This window comes from Crassostrea angulata, chromosome 2 (assembly GCF_025612915.1).
Source record: "Crassostrea angulata isolate pt1a10 chromosome 2, ASM2561291v2, whole genome shotgun sequence".
In the NCBI taxonomy this organism is placed as follows: domain Eukaryota; kingdom Metazoa; phylum Mollusca; class Bivalvia; order Ostreida; family Ostreidae; genus Magallana; species Magallana angulata.
The window spans coordinates 9,143,507-9,161,565 of NC_069112.1; the positions used below are offsets into that span (position 1 = coordinate 9,143,507).

Here is an 18,059-nt window from a genome sequence, read left to right on the forward strand (position 1 = left end):
CAAAACCGGTATTTGAATGCGTGCTTCTTTTTCAATAGTTATTGATACCTGAGGCGTGTTCAGCAGAGCGAGTTCTCGCGAACGCTTGCCAATCTTTGTTGCAGGTATATGGAATTTCGGCGAGCGTTCGCGGGTACCCGCTCCGTTGAACACACCCCTAGTATTAGGTGTCGGAACACGTTTTATTGTGTGTTAAACATCTTGATTGAGTTAAAAGGATTTAATTTCCAAAGTTAAATCTACATACAGCATTCATAAACTAAAAAAAAATAATCCTTCTTAAAAGGCCTAAACAACTCAACTTTAAAGATAATAGGTTTTTTTTTCCATTGATACTAAAATCGTATTAGTTGTTCCATTTTATTTATTAACTTTCTGTATTAATCGAAATCCGATCCAGGGTACAGAATCTGCCCGCGATGCATGATGAACTCGTCCTACACTTTTCGTTAATTAGTCAATCCGCGTTCTTGGTTACCCCGTTCTGGAAAGTTCTATCCCATTCTCTCACCAGAGGTCGTGCTTTGCAAGCGAATGAGTATCAAAACTAAAATCGCTCACCAAAGAAACAAACGACTTATTTTATTTATTCATCATTTGTCAAATCTGAACTTTATATATTCTCTAAATAGGCTCAGAGTAAATATATTCACTTTATAAGTAATCAATCAATATTATTTCATTGTAAAATGCACCCTATTACGAGTATATATTTTGATCGAGACTATCCAAGACTTAGATCCACCAACGCGTGCCCAACACCTTACTCTCGTTTTTGCTATTTCGGGCTTGTATATCGAAAATGAAAGTAGGTTTTTTATTAATTTCACAATAATAACTTATCAGTGACAATTCAATTATACGTTACGGACATTATCTCACATGTGGTGAAATACCAAAGGTGTAAGCAAGTACTCCGGTGCAGGCATGTTGTAGTTTATTTTCAAAATGCCTTAATTTATAAGTATAAATAAGAAAAGAACTTACATTTTTCATTGGTGTCACTCCTGCTTAACATAGTATGTATCCTTTAATAAGATATCTGGTATTATAATTGTCCATACAAGCCGCTGTGACCCCACGTAGAAAACAGTGATCACGTGATCACTTCAAGTCGGAAAAACCGTGTTTATGAATATCTCTACTAAATAGACTGCTTTCGGTTTGTTTAAATGATTTACATTAAAAAATAAGATAAACACATTTAAACCAATAAACTTGTTGACACTAGTTGAAGTGCATCATTACTTCAAAGTCACTTGAAGTCAAATGAATTCAGGATACTTTGTAATTGTTGCATCGGTTGGCCGTCACAAAACTCTCCTCTATTTTTTTTCGCTTTAAACAAACTAGATTTTGACCCGTGCGTGCTTGGGTTGACATTGCATATAATATCGGATATATTCGAAAGAGATACATCGACACACTGTATTGTTGACATTTACATAACCTAGCTTTAAGCCTAAACTAATGCTATTTATTTCACTACACTCTGCTTAGTTAGAATAATCTAACTGTTTTGAGACAGGCCTTCACAACAGTTAAAAGCCTCCCATAATATTATACCCGTAATGTAGCAAAAATTGCAGAATCGCTCCGAAACGATTTGGAGAAAGTTAATGAAGCTTCATTGAAAATAAGAGTCGAAATATTCATTCAAACCATTTTGAGGCTGCAAATACCTTTCATCTAAAAATTTAATTCTTTTTTACGAAGAACTCAACACTTTTTCACCAACGTTTTTTACTCGCTTCAATATTTACACACCATGTTGACATTCGGAACTATCGGGATTGTTTTTATAATAAATGCACTGAGTAAGAGTTATCTGCCGTTTTTTTTTTAATGAACTGGGCTGCGTTCAAGATCGTAGCAGCTAGCCTAGCCGTTAGGTCATAGATATCTAGGTCTATTGAACGGGCCGCTAGGTTAGTCGCTAGGTGTCAGAGTTAAAGTATGAAATATTCAACTAAAGACTAATTATTCAACTAAAGACTAATTACATAGACATAATTTGTTGATTTCAATCGGAAATATACACATGTTTATGTTCATTACAACTTAAAAAATGAACAAAATATCACTAAGTAAAATTATGGTGGCATATTAATGCCATCCACATAATATTTTGTCGACATAGCATATCTTGTCAAGATAATTTTCTTGTCAAGTCATGATAACTTTCTGGTTTGTCGTCAAACACCGACTTTTTATCTTGTTAAGATAAGCTATCATACTTTTTGCAATAGCTATCTCGACAAAAAGAGATAATCTATCTTGTATCATAACTTAATTTTGTCGCACTTGCAAATACTGCCATCTACACAACGAGATGAGTTATAAATATATGTTAGGCAATAGTATTTCGAAATTCATTACCCAGTATCCTGACGTTATGATAAAGAACGATCGAACACGTGCGCCTATATCTGTATAAAGCACATAGATGCATCGCCATCGGCAGCGGATGTCTGACATGGACGGTAAGTTTGACTATTTTATATGTGTTGTACACTCATAAATGGCATTGGTCAAATACAAACATGTGCATATCTGCACCCCGATGAATATGCATCATTGTATGTATATAAACATAGTTTTGTTAGTTGTGACGTTGCATGCATAGATCATCCATATATAACCCCCTCCCTCGCCAATGCGGCCATTCTGTTTTGCACAAAACCTGATGATACGACTCATTCAGTTTAGTATTTATGTCTTCTTAAGATTGTATTATTATACACTCTATAGATCATTGCCACCAATCCCCACTTTACAAAAGTTATGTGAACTTATGTCCCTTGCCCGCCATCTTTGGGGAATATTAAAACCCATACGTTAGATTTTTTTTACAGTAAAGCATTATTTAGTACACAGCTTAAAGGTTTGTAACTTTGTCTCTGACATTAAATTACCATCCCTAGCTTATCGAAGACTCATCTTTAGATACTGAATGCAACTTATTAATGAACATATATTTGAGGTTTTCCATATAGCTAAACATGGGCATTGTCATATTCTTTCTGACCCCTGTAGAACAATGACCGTGGGTCATTTTTCGACGTAGAATAATGCCCCCCCCCCCCTGCTAAAAAATAATTGGATTTTTCTGAAGAAAAAAGACCAAGGGGCTATTTTTCTTCATGTTCAACATGAAGAAAAATGCCCTTCCCCCCTCTCATGTAAACAAGTATAAAAATTGGTTACCCTGATCCAATAAGGGGGTCATTATTCTACAGTGGTCACTTTTCTTCTTGTAGAGTGTGCTCATTTTTATGAAAACGACACTTATACTTCAGGCCAAAGGGTCATTTTTCTACGTCGAAAAATGACCGGGGGTCATTTTTCTGCATAGAATAATGACCGGGGGGTTATTATTCTACGTCGAAAAATGACCCCCAGTCATTATTCTTCGGGGGTCATTATTCTACGATACACCGGTACAAATACCAGCAAGTGAAACTAAAACCTGGTGGTGGAAGTAGAACGGTTAATTTGTGCATATCATCATACAAGGAAATACTAGATAAAACCATTGGCATTTTTTTCCAGCGGGTAAGCATATTTAAATGCAGCATCATTAAACAAGGGCACCGCTAAGCGGAGCATCCCCTCGCGACATGTGTTATTAAGTGGGGAATGTATTATTTTGAAATATATAGTTATGTAAATGAAGAGATCACATTCTACTAACCCTCCATTACTACAAAAACTACTGTAAATACGTTTAAACTTACTGCTATAAATCTAATGGTTATATACGATACTTTTTAATTATATTGAATGTTTCATTTATAACGTTGTGACGTCACAAAAGGCTCTCGAAACCCATTGAAACGGGAATCATTTTAATTAAATCATGTTGTTTAAAATGCAATATCTTTGTTATTTTTTAAGATATCTCAATTCTGTTTTCAGATTTTTGTTACCTAGTGTCATGGCTATTGGAATACAATTAAAGCTAAAAATCGTAATTTTTACCGATAAGGTCGATTTCTATCCGTCGCGGCTCAAGTTTTGTCTTCGAAAACAGCCGAAGAGAGATATTTGATTCCGACAAAATGTTATTTCTTATTTCATTTAATTCATATCTCGACTACCGGTAATAAAAATTGAATACTTTATTCAGTATCTATAAAAAAGATTAGTTCCTTGATGTTAATGTTTTTAATTTCCATCTAATAATTTGATAAGATATACGTAGAACTAGTCGTATTTCTTGATTGAAGCACTATTTAAACTTATCTTTAATTTTTTAAAATTTAAATTACCTTCAATTGTAACATTGGAAAGTTTTTAATCGAGTTTAGAAGCAATAAACATCGATAAGTGCAAGAACTAATGATCGACAAAACAAAATGGCGGCCAATATGGCGGCGCCTAGGGCTGGAAGAATTTTTTTTAGCCCTTAGTACCCCTGATTCAACTCTTATTTTTCACTGGTTTTCTTATATATACGTGTTACCATTAATCCTCGGTTCGCTAGGCAGGCGAAACCCGCCCCTCGCTGCGCTCGGTATTAACCACTAAAAGTTGTAAAATGTCAGGACACATAAAGTCCTTCAGTCATATAAACATTCATGATGTGATAATTTAATCCTAAACAAAACCGGTATTTGAATGCGTGCTTCTTTTTCAATAGTTATTGATACCTGAGGCGTATTCAGCAGAGCGAGTTCTCGCGAACGCTTGCCAATCTTTGTTGCAGGTATATGGAATTTCGGCGAGCGTTCGCGGTTACCCGCTCCGTTGAACACACCCCTAGTATTAGGTGTCGGAACACGTTTTATTGTGTGTTAAACATCTTGATTGAGTTAAAAGGATTTAAATTCCAAAGTCAAATCTACATACAGCATTCATAAAAAAAAATAATCCTTCTTAAAAGGCCTAAAAAACTCAACTTTAAAGATAATAGGTTTTTTTTTTTCCATTGATACTAAAATCGTATTAATTGTTCCATTTTATTTATTAACTTTCTGTATTAATCGAAATCCGATCCAGGGTACAGAATCTGCCCGCAATGCATGATGAACTCGTCCTACACTTTTCGTTAATTAGTCAATCCGCGTTCTTGGTTACCCCGTTCTGGAAAGTTCTATCCCATTCTCTCACCAGAGGTCGTGCTTTGCAAGCGAATGAGTATCAAAACTAAAATCGCTCACCAAAGAAACAAACGACTTATTTTATTTATTCATCATTTGTCAAATCTGAACTTTATATATTCTCTAAATAGGCTCAGAGTAAATATATTCACTTTATAAGTAATCAATCAATATTATTTCATTGTAAAATGCACCCTATTACGAGTATATATTTTGATCGAGACTATCCAAGACTTAGATCCACCAACGCGTGCCCAACACCTTACTCTCGTTTTTGCTATTTCGGGCTTGTATATCGAAAATGAAAGTAGGTTTTTTATTAATTTCACAATAATAACTTATCAGTGACAATTCAATTATACTTTACGGACATTATCTCACATGTGGTGAAATACCAAAGGTGTAAGCAAGTACTCCGGTGCAGGCATGTTGTAGTTTATTTTCAAAATGCCTTAATTTATAAGTATAAATAAGAAAGGAACTTACATTTTTCATTGGTGTCACTCCTGCTTAACATAATATGTATCCTTTAATAAGATATCTGGTATTATAATTGTCCATACAAGCCGCTGTGACCCCACGTAGAAAACAGTGATCACGTGATCACTTCAAGTCGGAAAAACGGTGTTTATGAATATCTCTACTAAATAGACTGCTTTCGGTTTGTTTAAATGATTTACATTAAAAAATAAGATAAACACATTTAAACCAATAAACTTGTTGACAATAGTTGAAGTGCATCATTACTTCAAAGTCACTTGAAGTCAAATGAATTCAGGATACTTTGTAATTGTTGCATCGGTTTGGCCGTCACAAAACTCTCCTCTTTTTATTTTCGCTTTAAACAAACTAGATTTTGACCCGTGCGTGCTTGGGTTGACATTGCATATAATATCGGATATATACGAAAGAGATACATCGACACACTGTATTGTTGGCATTTACATAACCTAGCTTTAAGCCTAAACTAATGCTATTTATTTCACTACACTCTGCTTAGTTAGAATAATCTAACTGTTTTGAGACAGGCCTTCACAACAGTTAAAAGCCTCCCATAATATTATACCCGTAATGTAGCAAAAATTGCAGAATCGCTCCGAAACGATTTGGAGAAAGTTAATGAAGCTTCATTGAAAATAAGAGTCGAAATATTCATTCAAACCATTTTGAGGCTGCAAATACCTTTCATCTAAAAATTTAATTCTTTTTTACGAAGAACTCAACACTTTTTCACCAACGTTTTTTACTCGCTTCAATATTTACACACCAGGTTGACATTCGGAACTCTCGGGATTGTTTTTATAATAAATGCACTGAGTAAGAGTTATCTGCCGTTTTTTTCTTTAATGAACTGGGCTGCGTTCAAGATCGTAGCAGCTAGCCTAGCCGTTAGGTCATAGATATCTAGGTCTATCGAACGGGCCGCTAGGTTAGTCGCTAGGTGTCAGAGTTAAAGTATGAAATATTCAACTAAAGACTAATTATTCAACTAAAGACTAATTACATAGACATAATTTGTTGATTTCAATCGGAAATATACACATGTTTATGTTCATTACAACTTAAAAAATGAACAAAATATCACTAAGTAAAATTATGGTGGCATATTAATGCCATCCACATAATTTTTTGTCAACATAGCATATCTTGTCAAGATAACTTTCTTGTCAAGTCATGATAACTTTCTGGTTTGTCGTCAAACACGGACTTTTTATCTTGTTAAGATAAGCTATCATAATTTTTGCAATAGCTATCTCGACAAAAAAAGATAATCTATCTTGGATCATAACTTAATTTTGTTGCACTTGCAAATACTGCCATCTACACAACGAGATGAGTTATAAATATATGTTAGGCAATAGTATTTCGAAATTCATTTCCCAGTATCCTGACGTTATGATAAAGAACGATCGAACACGTGCGCCTATATCTGTATAAAGCACATAGATGCATCGCCATCGGCAGCGGATGTCTGACATGGACGGTAAGTTTGACTATTTTATATGTGTTGTACACTCATAAATGGCATTGGTCAAACACAAACATGTGCATATCTGCACCCCGATGAATATGCATCATTGTATGTATATAAACATAGTTTTGTTAGTTGTGACGTTGCATGCATAGATCATCCATAAATAACCCCCTCCCTCGCCAATGCGGCCATTCTGTTTTGCACAAAACCTGATGATACGACTCATTCAGTTTAGTGTTTATGTCTTCTTAAGATTGTATTATTATACACTCTATAGATCATTGCCACCAATCCCCACTTTACAAAAGTTATGTGAACTTATGTCCCTTGCCCGCCATCTTTGGGGAATATTAAAACCCATACGTTAGATTTTTTTTTACAGTAAAGCATTATTTAGTACACAGCTTAAAGGTTTGTAACTTTGTCTCTGACATTAAATTACCATCCCTAGCTTATCGAAGACTCATCTTTAGATACTGAATGCAACTTATTAAGGTAGCTCCATACTCGTAAAATTCTCTGAGGAAAGTTGAATAACCGAACTGATTTCGACTTAATAGACTTAAATGTCATCAATTGTTAGAAAAAATATACATGTCATCACACTTTTTGAGATGCCAGATAAACATAAACTAAAGCATATTTTAGCATTAGCAAAATGTATTTTTTTTCTGTTAAAAGTAAAATCTTGTGGGCAGAAATTTGTTTTTCTTGTTTAATTTTAATGTCTACTTTATCAGAAAACTAAAATTACAAAAATATTCTAAAATTAATCGTTGGAATAAGAAAAACTATAGCATTTAGACATACAACTGAGAGAAAAGTCAGAAAAAGAGTTATTTCCCCTTTGCATAGATAAAATATATAAAAATTTGGAAATTTAGTATAAAATTAAGTGCAAAAATATCTTTAACCTACCAATAATTCTAATTACATCCATGTGATTATATTCACATAAAATAAATAAAACTATCGTGCACAATTTTTAAAGAATTCAAAGTTTTACAAAAAAGTGTGACGTCACAGAACACTGGATCTACTTTAATGAACATATATTTGAGGTTTTCCATATAGCTAAACATGGGCATTGTCATATTCTTTCTGACCCCTGTAGAACAATGACCGTGGGTCATTTTTCGACGTAGAATAATGCCCCCCCCCCCTGCTAAAGAATAATTGGATTTTTCTGAAGAAAAAAGACCAAGGGGCTATTTTTCTTCATGTTCAACATGAAGAAAAATGCCCCTCCCCCCTCTCATGTAAACAAGAATAAAAATTGGTTACCCTGATCCAATAAGGGGGTCATTATTCTACAGTGGTCACTTTTCTTCTTGTAGAGTGTGCTCATTTTTATGAAAACGACACTTATACTTCAGGCCAAAGGGTCATTTTTCTACGTCGAAAAATGACCGGGGGTCATTTTTCTGCATAGAATAATGACCGGGGGGTTATTATTCTACGTCGAAAAATGACCCCCAGTCATTATTCTTCGGGGGTCATTATTCTACGATACACCGGTACAAATACCAGCAAGTGAAACTAAAACCTGGTGGTGGAAGTAGAACGGTTAATTTGTGCATATCATCATACAAGGAAATACTAGATAAAACCATTGGCATTTTTTTCCAGCGGGTAAGCATATTTAAATGCAGCATCATTAAACAAGGGCACCGCTAAGCGGAGCATCCCCTCGCGACATGTGTTATTAAGTGGGGAATGTATTATTTTGAAATATATAGTTATGTAAATGAAGAGATCACATTCTACTAACCCTCCATTACTACAAAAACTACTGTTTCTTTACCTGTACTAGATTTAAATCGAAAAATATCAAGTTGTTGATTTGAACTGCTTACTTTTACTTTGGTTTCACAGTAATGAAGCGGAAGTAGTTATTGTCTAGTCGTACATAAAATTTCTGTGTTATTTCACGATATATTAAAACGTGCTCAACTAATTGACTTGAAAATAATCAGGCTTAATCCTTTTACCATGCTCAATACTTGTACGAACTTTGATAAATATCTGTGCAAGGGCTTTTCTTTAAACTTGCTTCAAAGCTGAGTGCACACACACACATACATACATACACACACACACATACGAACACACACACGCACAGTAGCGATGCTATATCCCCTTCGCAACAAGTTGCGCGAGGGGATAACAAAATATACATTCAAGACTTATAGAACCATATGAGAAAAGTTGTAGACTCTATTGAAAATAGTTATATAACCTATAAAAAAAACCTCTAATAATAAAATCATATACCGACCCATAGGCAAGATATGGGGTTTATTAGATCAGGCCCATTGGGTTATCTTCCACCTCCACCCCATCCCAAATTAGGAATTGAAAATGACCGAATAGTTCAAAACAAGTGGGATCCTGATCCCTAAACCATATATATAAAACTTGTTCCTGGTGTCATATAGGGTATCAAATGGTATGCAAGTCATGAGACCAAGGGGTTGTCCTGACCCTTTAAAACAGTAAGTGCCCAACTATCTTGAAATGGTTGAGATCCCCAACTCTAAACCGTACCCGTATCTTTTCTTGTTTCCTGGGTCATGCGTGTGTGGGTTCACTTGCTATAAACGATATAAATTAAAAGTAAATAACCCCTGGTCAGTGGAGGAACGTACATCATACATGTTCAGAAATAGAAATAAATTAATTAAGTGTTTAATCTTTTTTTAGCTTACCTGAGCTGAAAGCCCAAAGAAGCTTTTCTGATCACGTTTTGCTCGTTGTCCGTTTGTCTGTCGTTCATCTGTAAACGTTTTACATTACAACTTTTCCAGAACCACTGATTTCAACTAAACTTCACACAAATCATCCTCAGATAAAGGGGATTCAAGTTTTAAAAAAATGTTAGGGTCTTCTTTCAAGGAGAGATAATTTAGAATTATTGAAAATTTGGTGATATCTTCAACAAATCTTCTCAATTGGTCAGAAAAGCTGTAACTTATGTGGAAGCATCCTCGGGTTGTGTAGATTCAAGATTGTTCAAATCGTGATCCCTGGGGGTACGATAGGGCCACAAGGGGGAGGGGGGTATTGGAATATTACATAGAAATATATAGAGAAAAATCTTTCAAAATCTTCTTCCTAAAAACCAATTGGCAGAAAACCTGTTACTTGTGTGGACGCATTCTCAGGAAGCTAGCATTTAAGCATTCTCAGGTAGTGTAATGTATAGAGAAAACTCTTTAGAAATCAAATCAAAAAGGATAAAACCTTTGGGGGAGGGGTTGGGGTTGATTCCGACTTATAAACGGCCTTTGCCTTTAACAGGTCGAGACCACTATATTTTGTGACGTCGGGATAAATTTGCATACTAAATTAGGCATCTGTTTACTTTTATCGACAAACCAATCAGGTGAATGAGTTGCAAGGCATTGTGGGCTACTACAAGTTTCAGTGTATACAAAGCGTATTGAAAATATATACCATTTTGAATTGTCTTTTGGAAACTCATTTTGAATGATTTTTCAGAATTTATGAAAGTAATATGGACAATGATGTCTGAACTTCAATTTCTATGCTCACACTTAAAATATATTGCATATGAGGACTTATATCAACCTATTTAAATACCCCATTGTCAATGTTCAAAAGAGAGGTACGTCCTATTGAATTAAAAGCAGCGAGTACTGTTTTTTTTTCACGTGATACCTCATATTTTGGACAACATTAGTAGAACGCGCGTTGATATTTTCTTCAGGGACATTCATCAGAATGCTTAACGGACAAACTACTTTATGCTGGATATAGCTTGTGCTTCTGCGTTTGTATATTTGTGCATTTCTACTACAGTGGCTATTCACGTATGTTAAAAATGTACAGTTACCTGTTTTTATTTCTAGTGCACAATGATAATGTCACCAATACACAAATGTGATGTTTTTTTCTTATCAAAATATGTTTGTACTTGTATACGTATGTTTGTCAGTCGTTTGATACTGATCAGTTTTGAAGCCACAATTAATCAACTAAAACAACAGTATTTTTTAATGTGAGCATGGAACAAAGTTAATGGTACGTAATCTTTCCTTTTTTACCTTCTAAAGTAAAAATCAAGATGTACAAACATTCCGGCAAGCAATTAAATATTGTGTATAAAACAGACAAATACCACGTGCGTTTGTTAAATCGTAAACACGGTATAGACCGTCATGCATTGCAACTCATTCAATGGATTGGAGAATCAGTTTGCCAAAATTACTGTCACGTGTTAAATAATGCTATCCATATAAGGTAGTGTACCCGACCTGTTTAATGTATACAACACTTTTGATTTCAATCTATTTGCCCACACTGTGTTTTGCACCGTCAAGCTCTGCGCTTGCTATTACAAAAAATATATAAGGAAATTTAAACCTTTAAAATAACCTTAACCATATAATTTTAAGCTGCGGGAAATGTTACAAAAACAAGTTGTCCATATCATAATCCCTGCATTGAGATATTGAAGGGGGGGGGGGGTTTATGTAAATCAAAAGCAAATTCTTCAAGGCCATTTTTTTTTTTATCAAAATGGGATGTTGTAACACTCAAAATTGTGTTCCATTTATCAGCATATTATATATATAACAAAGTTGACAGTAAATAAAAATAAATTGTAACAAAAATAGCTTAGCCTTGTTTACACACTAATGGCACCCAGCCTAATACCCCCAAAATACAAACATAGTTTTCTTTTATGTAAACATTCAATAAAAATCAAAGTAAAATGAACCAAATGAAAGTCCACCCTTTTCATACAGGAATATGTGTAATATTTATTCAAATATTACAATAGGGATGTCATCTAATGGAAGGATTGAGAAATTTTCTTTTGTCGTTGGAAATTTCACCAAAAAATTTGATAAAGGAAGATGGATTCAGTTCTCAACAATATACAACTAATTCCTTCCTTTCAAACCAATGATATATCTTTTGACAAAGGAAAGAATTGAACAAGTGGTACGATATTTCAATTCCTATAGGGTCTGTAAGTCTCGTCACCTGACCAACGAGATTTTACGAGATTATTAACTTCCAGGTACCTCGAGCGATATGGCGTTATCCATATTGTATTGGGCAAATTATGTTGAGGGTTTAACAAAGATTAAAAGGAAAAGTGAAGCTGCAGTTGAGTCTCAGAGGGTTCTCCGTTTCGCGTTTGACGAGTTGCATGTTATTACTGCCAATGTTTAAGCATCAATGAGGGACACATCATACAAAGTTCAGGTGCTTTGTTGATTTTTTACTCACGTATATAGGCTATAATATATCTTTTACTCTTTTGATAAAACAAAAAAAAATTCATTAAAAGTTGAAAAGATTGCTCCTTCCATGATGTAATCATACTTGAAAACAAAACAAACCATTAGTCCAACGTTATCGTACATGCATAAACAAATCTGCAAGCATGTACCTATATATCTAATTATTGGATAATTCTACTGTACAGCTGTTGTAGCACACGTGTATGATTAGATCGTGTGTATGAAGTACAACATATTGAGAATGATTAAATTTTACATCTGTTGACAAGTGTAGGTACATGTACATGTATTGTATCTCTTTTTAAAGCTGACATGAATTCATAAATACGCATTACTTCCCTTTTATCTCCGACTACCGCCATATAAGTTGTCGATTTCTATTGTTCTGCTCATCGCTACACACACCCTATATAAGGCCGAGAGCCCTCGTCATGCTTCACCCCATTCAGGAATTTCACACACCCGAACACGTTACCTTGGACGAAAAGACTTGTAAAAACGCGTTTTGAACGAAAATAATATGACAACCACTTCGCTGGCAAGATATATCAAATAAACGACGAAACAAGACAGACTGAAATCCAGGCGCAGATACTTCAGAAGTTCCTCGATAATTGTAGACCGTTTTCCTGTGTATGTTATAACATCGCACATGCGCAAACCACACACTGTGGCAGATAGAGCAATGTCAATTATCGCATGGATTTTATAAACGGGGAGTTTTTGTAGGAACGGATAGAAACGTTGTTACTTTCTTGGATTTACTATCATTTATCTACTGTGTTGGATGTAGTGTCGCCGGGGTTTTCAAGAAGATGCAGACGTTATGCACTCTGTATGAACGACACACGTGTTCGATGTGCATGCGAAGAAAGGCAGCACTATCGGTGCAAAATAATACAGATACCTTGGACATCAAAGAATAAATATACTTTGTATTTCATTGATTGTTGTTTTCTTTATTCTTTATTACTACATTTTACTACATGCACAATGTGTAGTTCATGCATTTAGAAGTCCGTGCAACGTGAATGCCTCGATCTGAAAGCAACCGACCGTAACTTTCTCAACCGGTATATATACCCCAGTGGCAGTAGAGGAGCGATCGAAACTAATATGGCGACCAAATGCTTTTATGAATTCATGTCAGCTTTAATGTTATAATGCATTGCAATAGATATTCCTTGAATCTGAAGATAACGGTGTGGTGGAGTCATCATCATGCGAGTGTCCTATGGGGAGGTTTAAGTGTCATCATGTGGCAGCAACTCTCCTTTATGGGCAAGTGTTCTGGTATATTATTGTAAAATGTGGTTAATGTTTGAAAATCATTGGATAATCTGTTCACCTTTGATGTGTATTAGATTTCAACTCAAGTTAGTAAATAATGAGTGAAAATTCTTCAGATATCATTATAAAATGCAACGTGCATTTCTCATAATTGCGGTATATTCAGTTGTTTCTCCATCAAATATTTTTTACCATAATTCTTCATAAATTGCAGATATAAGAAGGCAAGTAAAACCGATATAAAATGCAGTTGGTTAAAACATCCGAAGTCGACACAGCCAAAGGTGACAACAACCATGGAGGAATTATTTCCACCAAAACAACCAGGATACAGGTACATGTATTTTTTTTTTATTTTCAAAGCAATGTTTCAACAAAAAATACTTGATTTCAGTAACAATTGTTGATATTTATATATTTAATATCACACACACTTATAGAGCCTTAAAACGTGTGGTGACGGATGAAGACCGATTATATTTTTATAATCAACTTAGCCAACTAGGCAGATTTACAGGTTTTCCCAGTTCATGTTCAATTTCTTCCCTTTTAATATGTTCTCACGTTGAATGCATTCATTGTCTTTTTTTTTTAACTTGATTTGTTGGTGGGGGGGGGGGGGGTTGTTGACTTTTTTTTCAGAATTATCATTATAGAATACTTTTTGGGTATCTGGAATTTTGATATTAAATGTACTTTGATATTAGTGTTATTTTTTGGTTGTATTAAGCCATGGCTGTTATAACATTTTACTAAAAATGAATCAGACAAGCATATTTGTATTGACACAAATGCTTGCAGTATATCTAATTTCAATATTTGTAATGTCAAATGTCAACGAACAAAAACTGAAGGTTCTTATTTAACAATATTCTTGTAAGTAAATGCCAAGCAGAAACATGCGCTTTGTGAATTTTATTTCAGACTAAAATATTTCTGATTCAATTTATTTGTACAGCAATGCACTGGATTCTGTCAAAAGAACCCGCAACTGAAGATAGTCCTGTTGTCTTGATACAAGAACTATTTCAAAGCACATATTTCTTGAATGCTGAATGCAAGGAATCCTTTTTAAGGTACATGTATGTTTAAACCTAATATATTGACATCACTTTTATATTGCACTGTATCAATAATATTCTAATCAAGCCTATGGTACATATATCAGCTTTTTCCCTTAAAGATATCTTCTAACAGAATCACTATCTAATTAAAAACCATGATTATAGGGAGAAGCTTTCAATGTCACCAGAGAAAATATCCAGACTGCATGGACCACTATAGGGCAACGGGAAAATACCTTGTGGGCCAAGGTTCGCAAGCTGCGTTTCACAGCATCCAATTTTGGACAAATTGTTACAGCTGTTCGAAAAAAAGGTATGCTTTTAAAAAAAAACACTGTGCATGTCTCTTCGACCTCATTAGTGAAGATGCATTTTTAATATTTAAAGATACTTACGGTAGTTTAAAGATATCAGTTTTTCTGAATTTTTAAAATCACACACTATTGAGAATATGATGTAAATTCTTTAACAGTAGCCCTGAACATGTTTGAAAAAGCCATTTATCTTACTTCGATGATTTCTTCATTTTAATGATCTACTTTAAAAAAAATAACAATAAAATTGACACAATATTGTGCTATTCAATAAATGATAAAACTACAGTAGTTTTATTTTAGAGTATGTTGATTTAGATCATTTCAAAATCCATTCAAAATATTTTAGGTTAAACATTTCCTTGAAAAAAAGACTACTGAGTGCGTACAACTTGGAAAAGAGAGCACCAATCCAATGGGGACTTACCCATAAGAAGACTGCAATACAAGAATACTGCAAGGTCTTTGAAGTTAATGTTTTAGAGACAGGTACGTTTTTTAAGGATATAATAATTTATTGAGTTTGTATGAAATTGTCATTATATTTGTGCAATTATAAATTGTTAAAAAATATGTTAAAACATTATTTACCATAAATTCTAGATAACCTAATTATTGACATCAATCCCTGCCTTTATATGTTTAAGAAACATCATCTGAAAGTACTAAAAGCTAAGTACAGCACTACATGTATTGTTCCCAAACACATACAATTCCTTTAATAATTCGAATAACCATTCTTAAATATTGTTGTAGGAATTTGGCTTCATGAGTCTGGGGTACTTGGAGCCTCTCCAGATGGCTTTGTTCAAGGAAATCCAAAGAACATCACTGAACGAGTCCATCAACAAGAACAGAACTTAACATTGCTGTCACCTGACATTGTTGAGGTGAAATGTCCATTTTCCGCCAGATCAATGACAATCAAAGAAGCTTGTTCAAATGTGAAGGATGTGTTTTCTTGGTAAGCTAGCTAAAAAACCTATACTATTTATATTGTATGGGGATTTAATCTTGAATTGTGCACATTTATTGATAAATATATTGTAATACTTATATGAAAATATACATGTATGTGTCCTATTTGAGCTTTATTGAAGATTCATTGATGAAATATTATCAAAAATGTTCATGGTTAGCAAGTAACATTTCAATAACTTGCACTTCATTCTGAATATTGAAGTACATTTATGCCTAAACCTCTTATTTACATGCTGTCACTGCTATTCTACATGTAACCAATATATGAGATGACACTTCCCATTTCTAGATTCTAATCCAAGTGATAATTCACTTCACCTCAGAACACAACATGATTATTGGCACCAGATCCAAGGACAGTTGTACCTGACAGGAACACAGTGCTGTGACTTAGTAGTGTAGACTCAGGCAGACATTCAAGTTGTTCGTATCGAGAAAGATGCATCATGGTCATCAAACATCTTGAACATGATCGAATTTTATTATAAAGTGTTTCTGCCAAGTTTATAATTCATTTTGTCTGTTATTCTGTGTCTACATGTCAGTGGTATAATAAATAAACACAATAAATGAGAAAATGGTTCAGTAACTTTTGTTAATCAAACCACTAGCCACGATACAGAGTTTGCATAGCTTTGTCTTATGACATGATGTACATATTGGCCTTTGTTTGTGACGATGTCATACCAATAGAATTAAGTAAACAAAGAATCTTAACTTTATAATCTCACATGAACACATGCATAGAAAATATAGTACACTGTGTCAACTAGAGGGTTGCAAATTCTAGATGTGCATTTTTTAACATAAGCATTGACCTACTGAATAGGTTCTTCAATGTCATACTTTTCTGCAATCTCTTTCAAAAGGGGAGCCTGTAAATTAACAAGGGCCACACAAAGTTGAAATATTTTAGTGGATAGGTGTCTATACTGTGATGGAATATGGCTCAGAATTTCAAAGTTCTTTATTTTCTCATTTGCCCGCTCCACATGGATTCTGCTTCTGCCTATTTTATAGCACAGTTGAGCTTCTTCCTTGGTGAACTGTGATTTGCTAGTGAGGAAAGGCGGGATATTTAGGGTGACACCATTTGAAAGTTTATCAAAAATGTTGAATCCTTTGTCAGCCAGGATCATATCACCAGCTTGCAGCTTCCCTAATATGCCACAATGGTCCACTATTGCGGAGTCTGAGGTTGATCCAGGATAAAGATCGGAACAGAACACAAGAGCAGCATTAGGTGCAACACAAGTTAAAGCCTTTACTGTGTGGCGACTCTTGTAGTTACTGTATGCCAGTGACTGGCTATTCATATCTGTTGGGATGTCTTGTGTCACTTCTGTGGCGTCCATTGCAATTCTAACCGATGAAAATTCTTCAAATGACTTTGGCATGGATCCTTGGCATTTCAGTTGACTTGGTATTCCGACAGCTTTCATGACCCCTTCAAACAAAATTTCATGCAGGGCATGCACAAATGTGTTGATAATATTGGACACGCTAGCACGACTAGTGTTGAACCTCTCTGCTAAATCAAGGTCCCTGCAGTTGAGTCGTAACTTCATTAATGTCATCAACAACTGATCACTGACACTAAAGTTCACCAAAGTCCAACCACCATAATAATTGAACGGGCCCATTCTCTCCACGAGGTTCTCCAAAATGTAAAAGGTATCTGCAGAAAATGATGTATACAACAGCATCTGTACAAAAAGAAACCAACAACAACAATCACATTTATGTTATTAAAATACTGTTGAATAATGTTTTCAAATATGCAAGCCAATAAGGAGATCTTTATACTGCAAAAATCTATAGTTTTCATCGTAACATACCTTTTCAGGGTCATTAATTATGTTCCCAATTGTCATGGACGGTTTTTTAAGCTTGAGCATGTTAATTTCTTGCTGCAACTTTACTAATTCCTCTTCCATATGTTTAAGGGATGCTGGAAGAATAACAACTGTTTACAATATATAAAGTACCTAGTATACATGTTTATAAATATACAAACACATAGAAACACTTTGCTTGGAAGCTTAAAAACACAGATA

General features: G+C 34.5%; 2 protein-coding genes and 1 pseudogene across 2 annotated transcripts in view; 1 reads left to right on the forward strand and 2 right to left on the reverse strand.

Moving 5' to 3' along the window:
- The window catches only part of LOC128171326 (uncharacterized), a 55,926-nt gene extending 54,799 nt beyond the window's left edge, over positions 1–1,127 (reverse strand). The window contains exon 1 of the mRNA XM_052837097.1: positions 988–1,127. The gene's annotated coding sequence lies outside the window, so the exon portion shown is untranslated. The remainder of the gene's footprint in view (positions 1–987) is intronic.
- A 12,729-nt stretch (positions 1,128–13,856) lies between these two features.
- Positions 13,857–16,531, forward strand: LOC128173373 (uncharacterized; annotated as a pseudogene).
- Positions 16,532–16,637: 106 nt separating this feature from the next.
- On the reverse strand, positions 16,638–17,781 carry LOC128173654 (uncharacterized). Its single transcript, XM_052839324.1, has one exon. It carries the CDS (start codon positions 17,706–17,708, stop codon positions 16,821–16,823), a length of 888 nt encoding a protein of 295 aa, XP_052695284.1. The 5' UTR covers positions 17,709–17,781; the 3' UTR covers positions 16,638–16,820.
- Between the last annotated feature and the right edge of the window lie 278 nt (positions 17,782–18,059).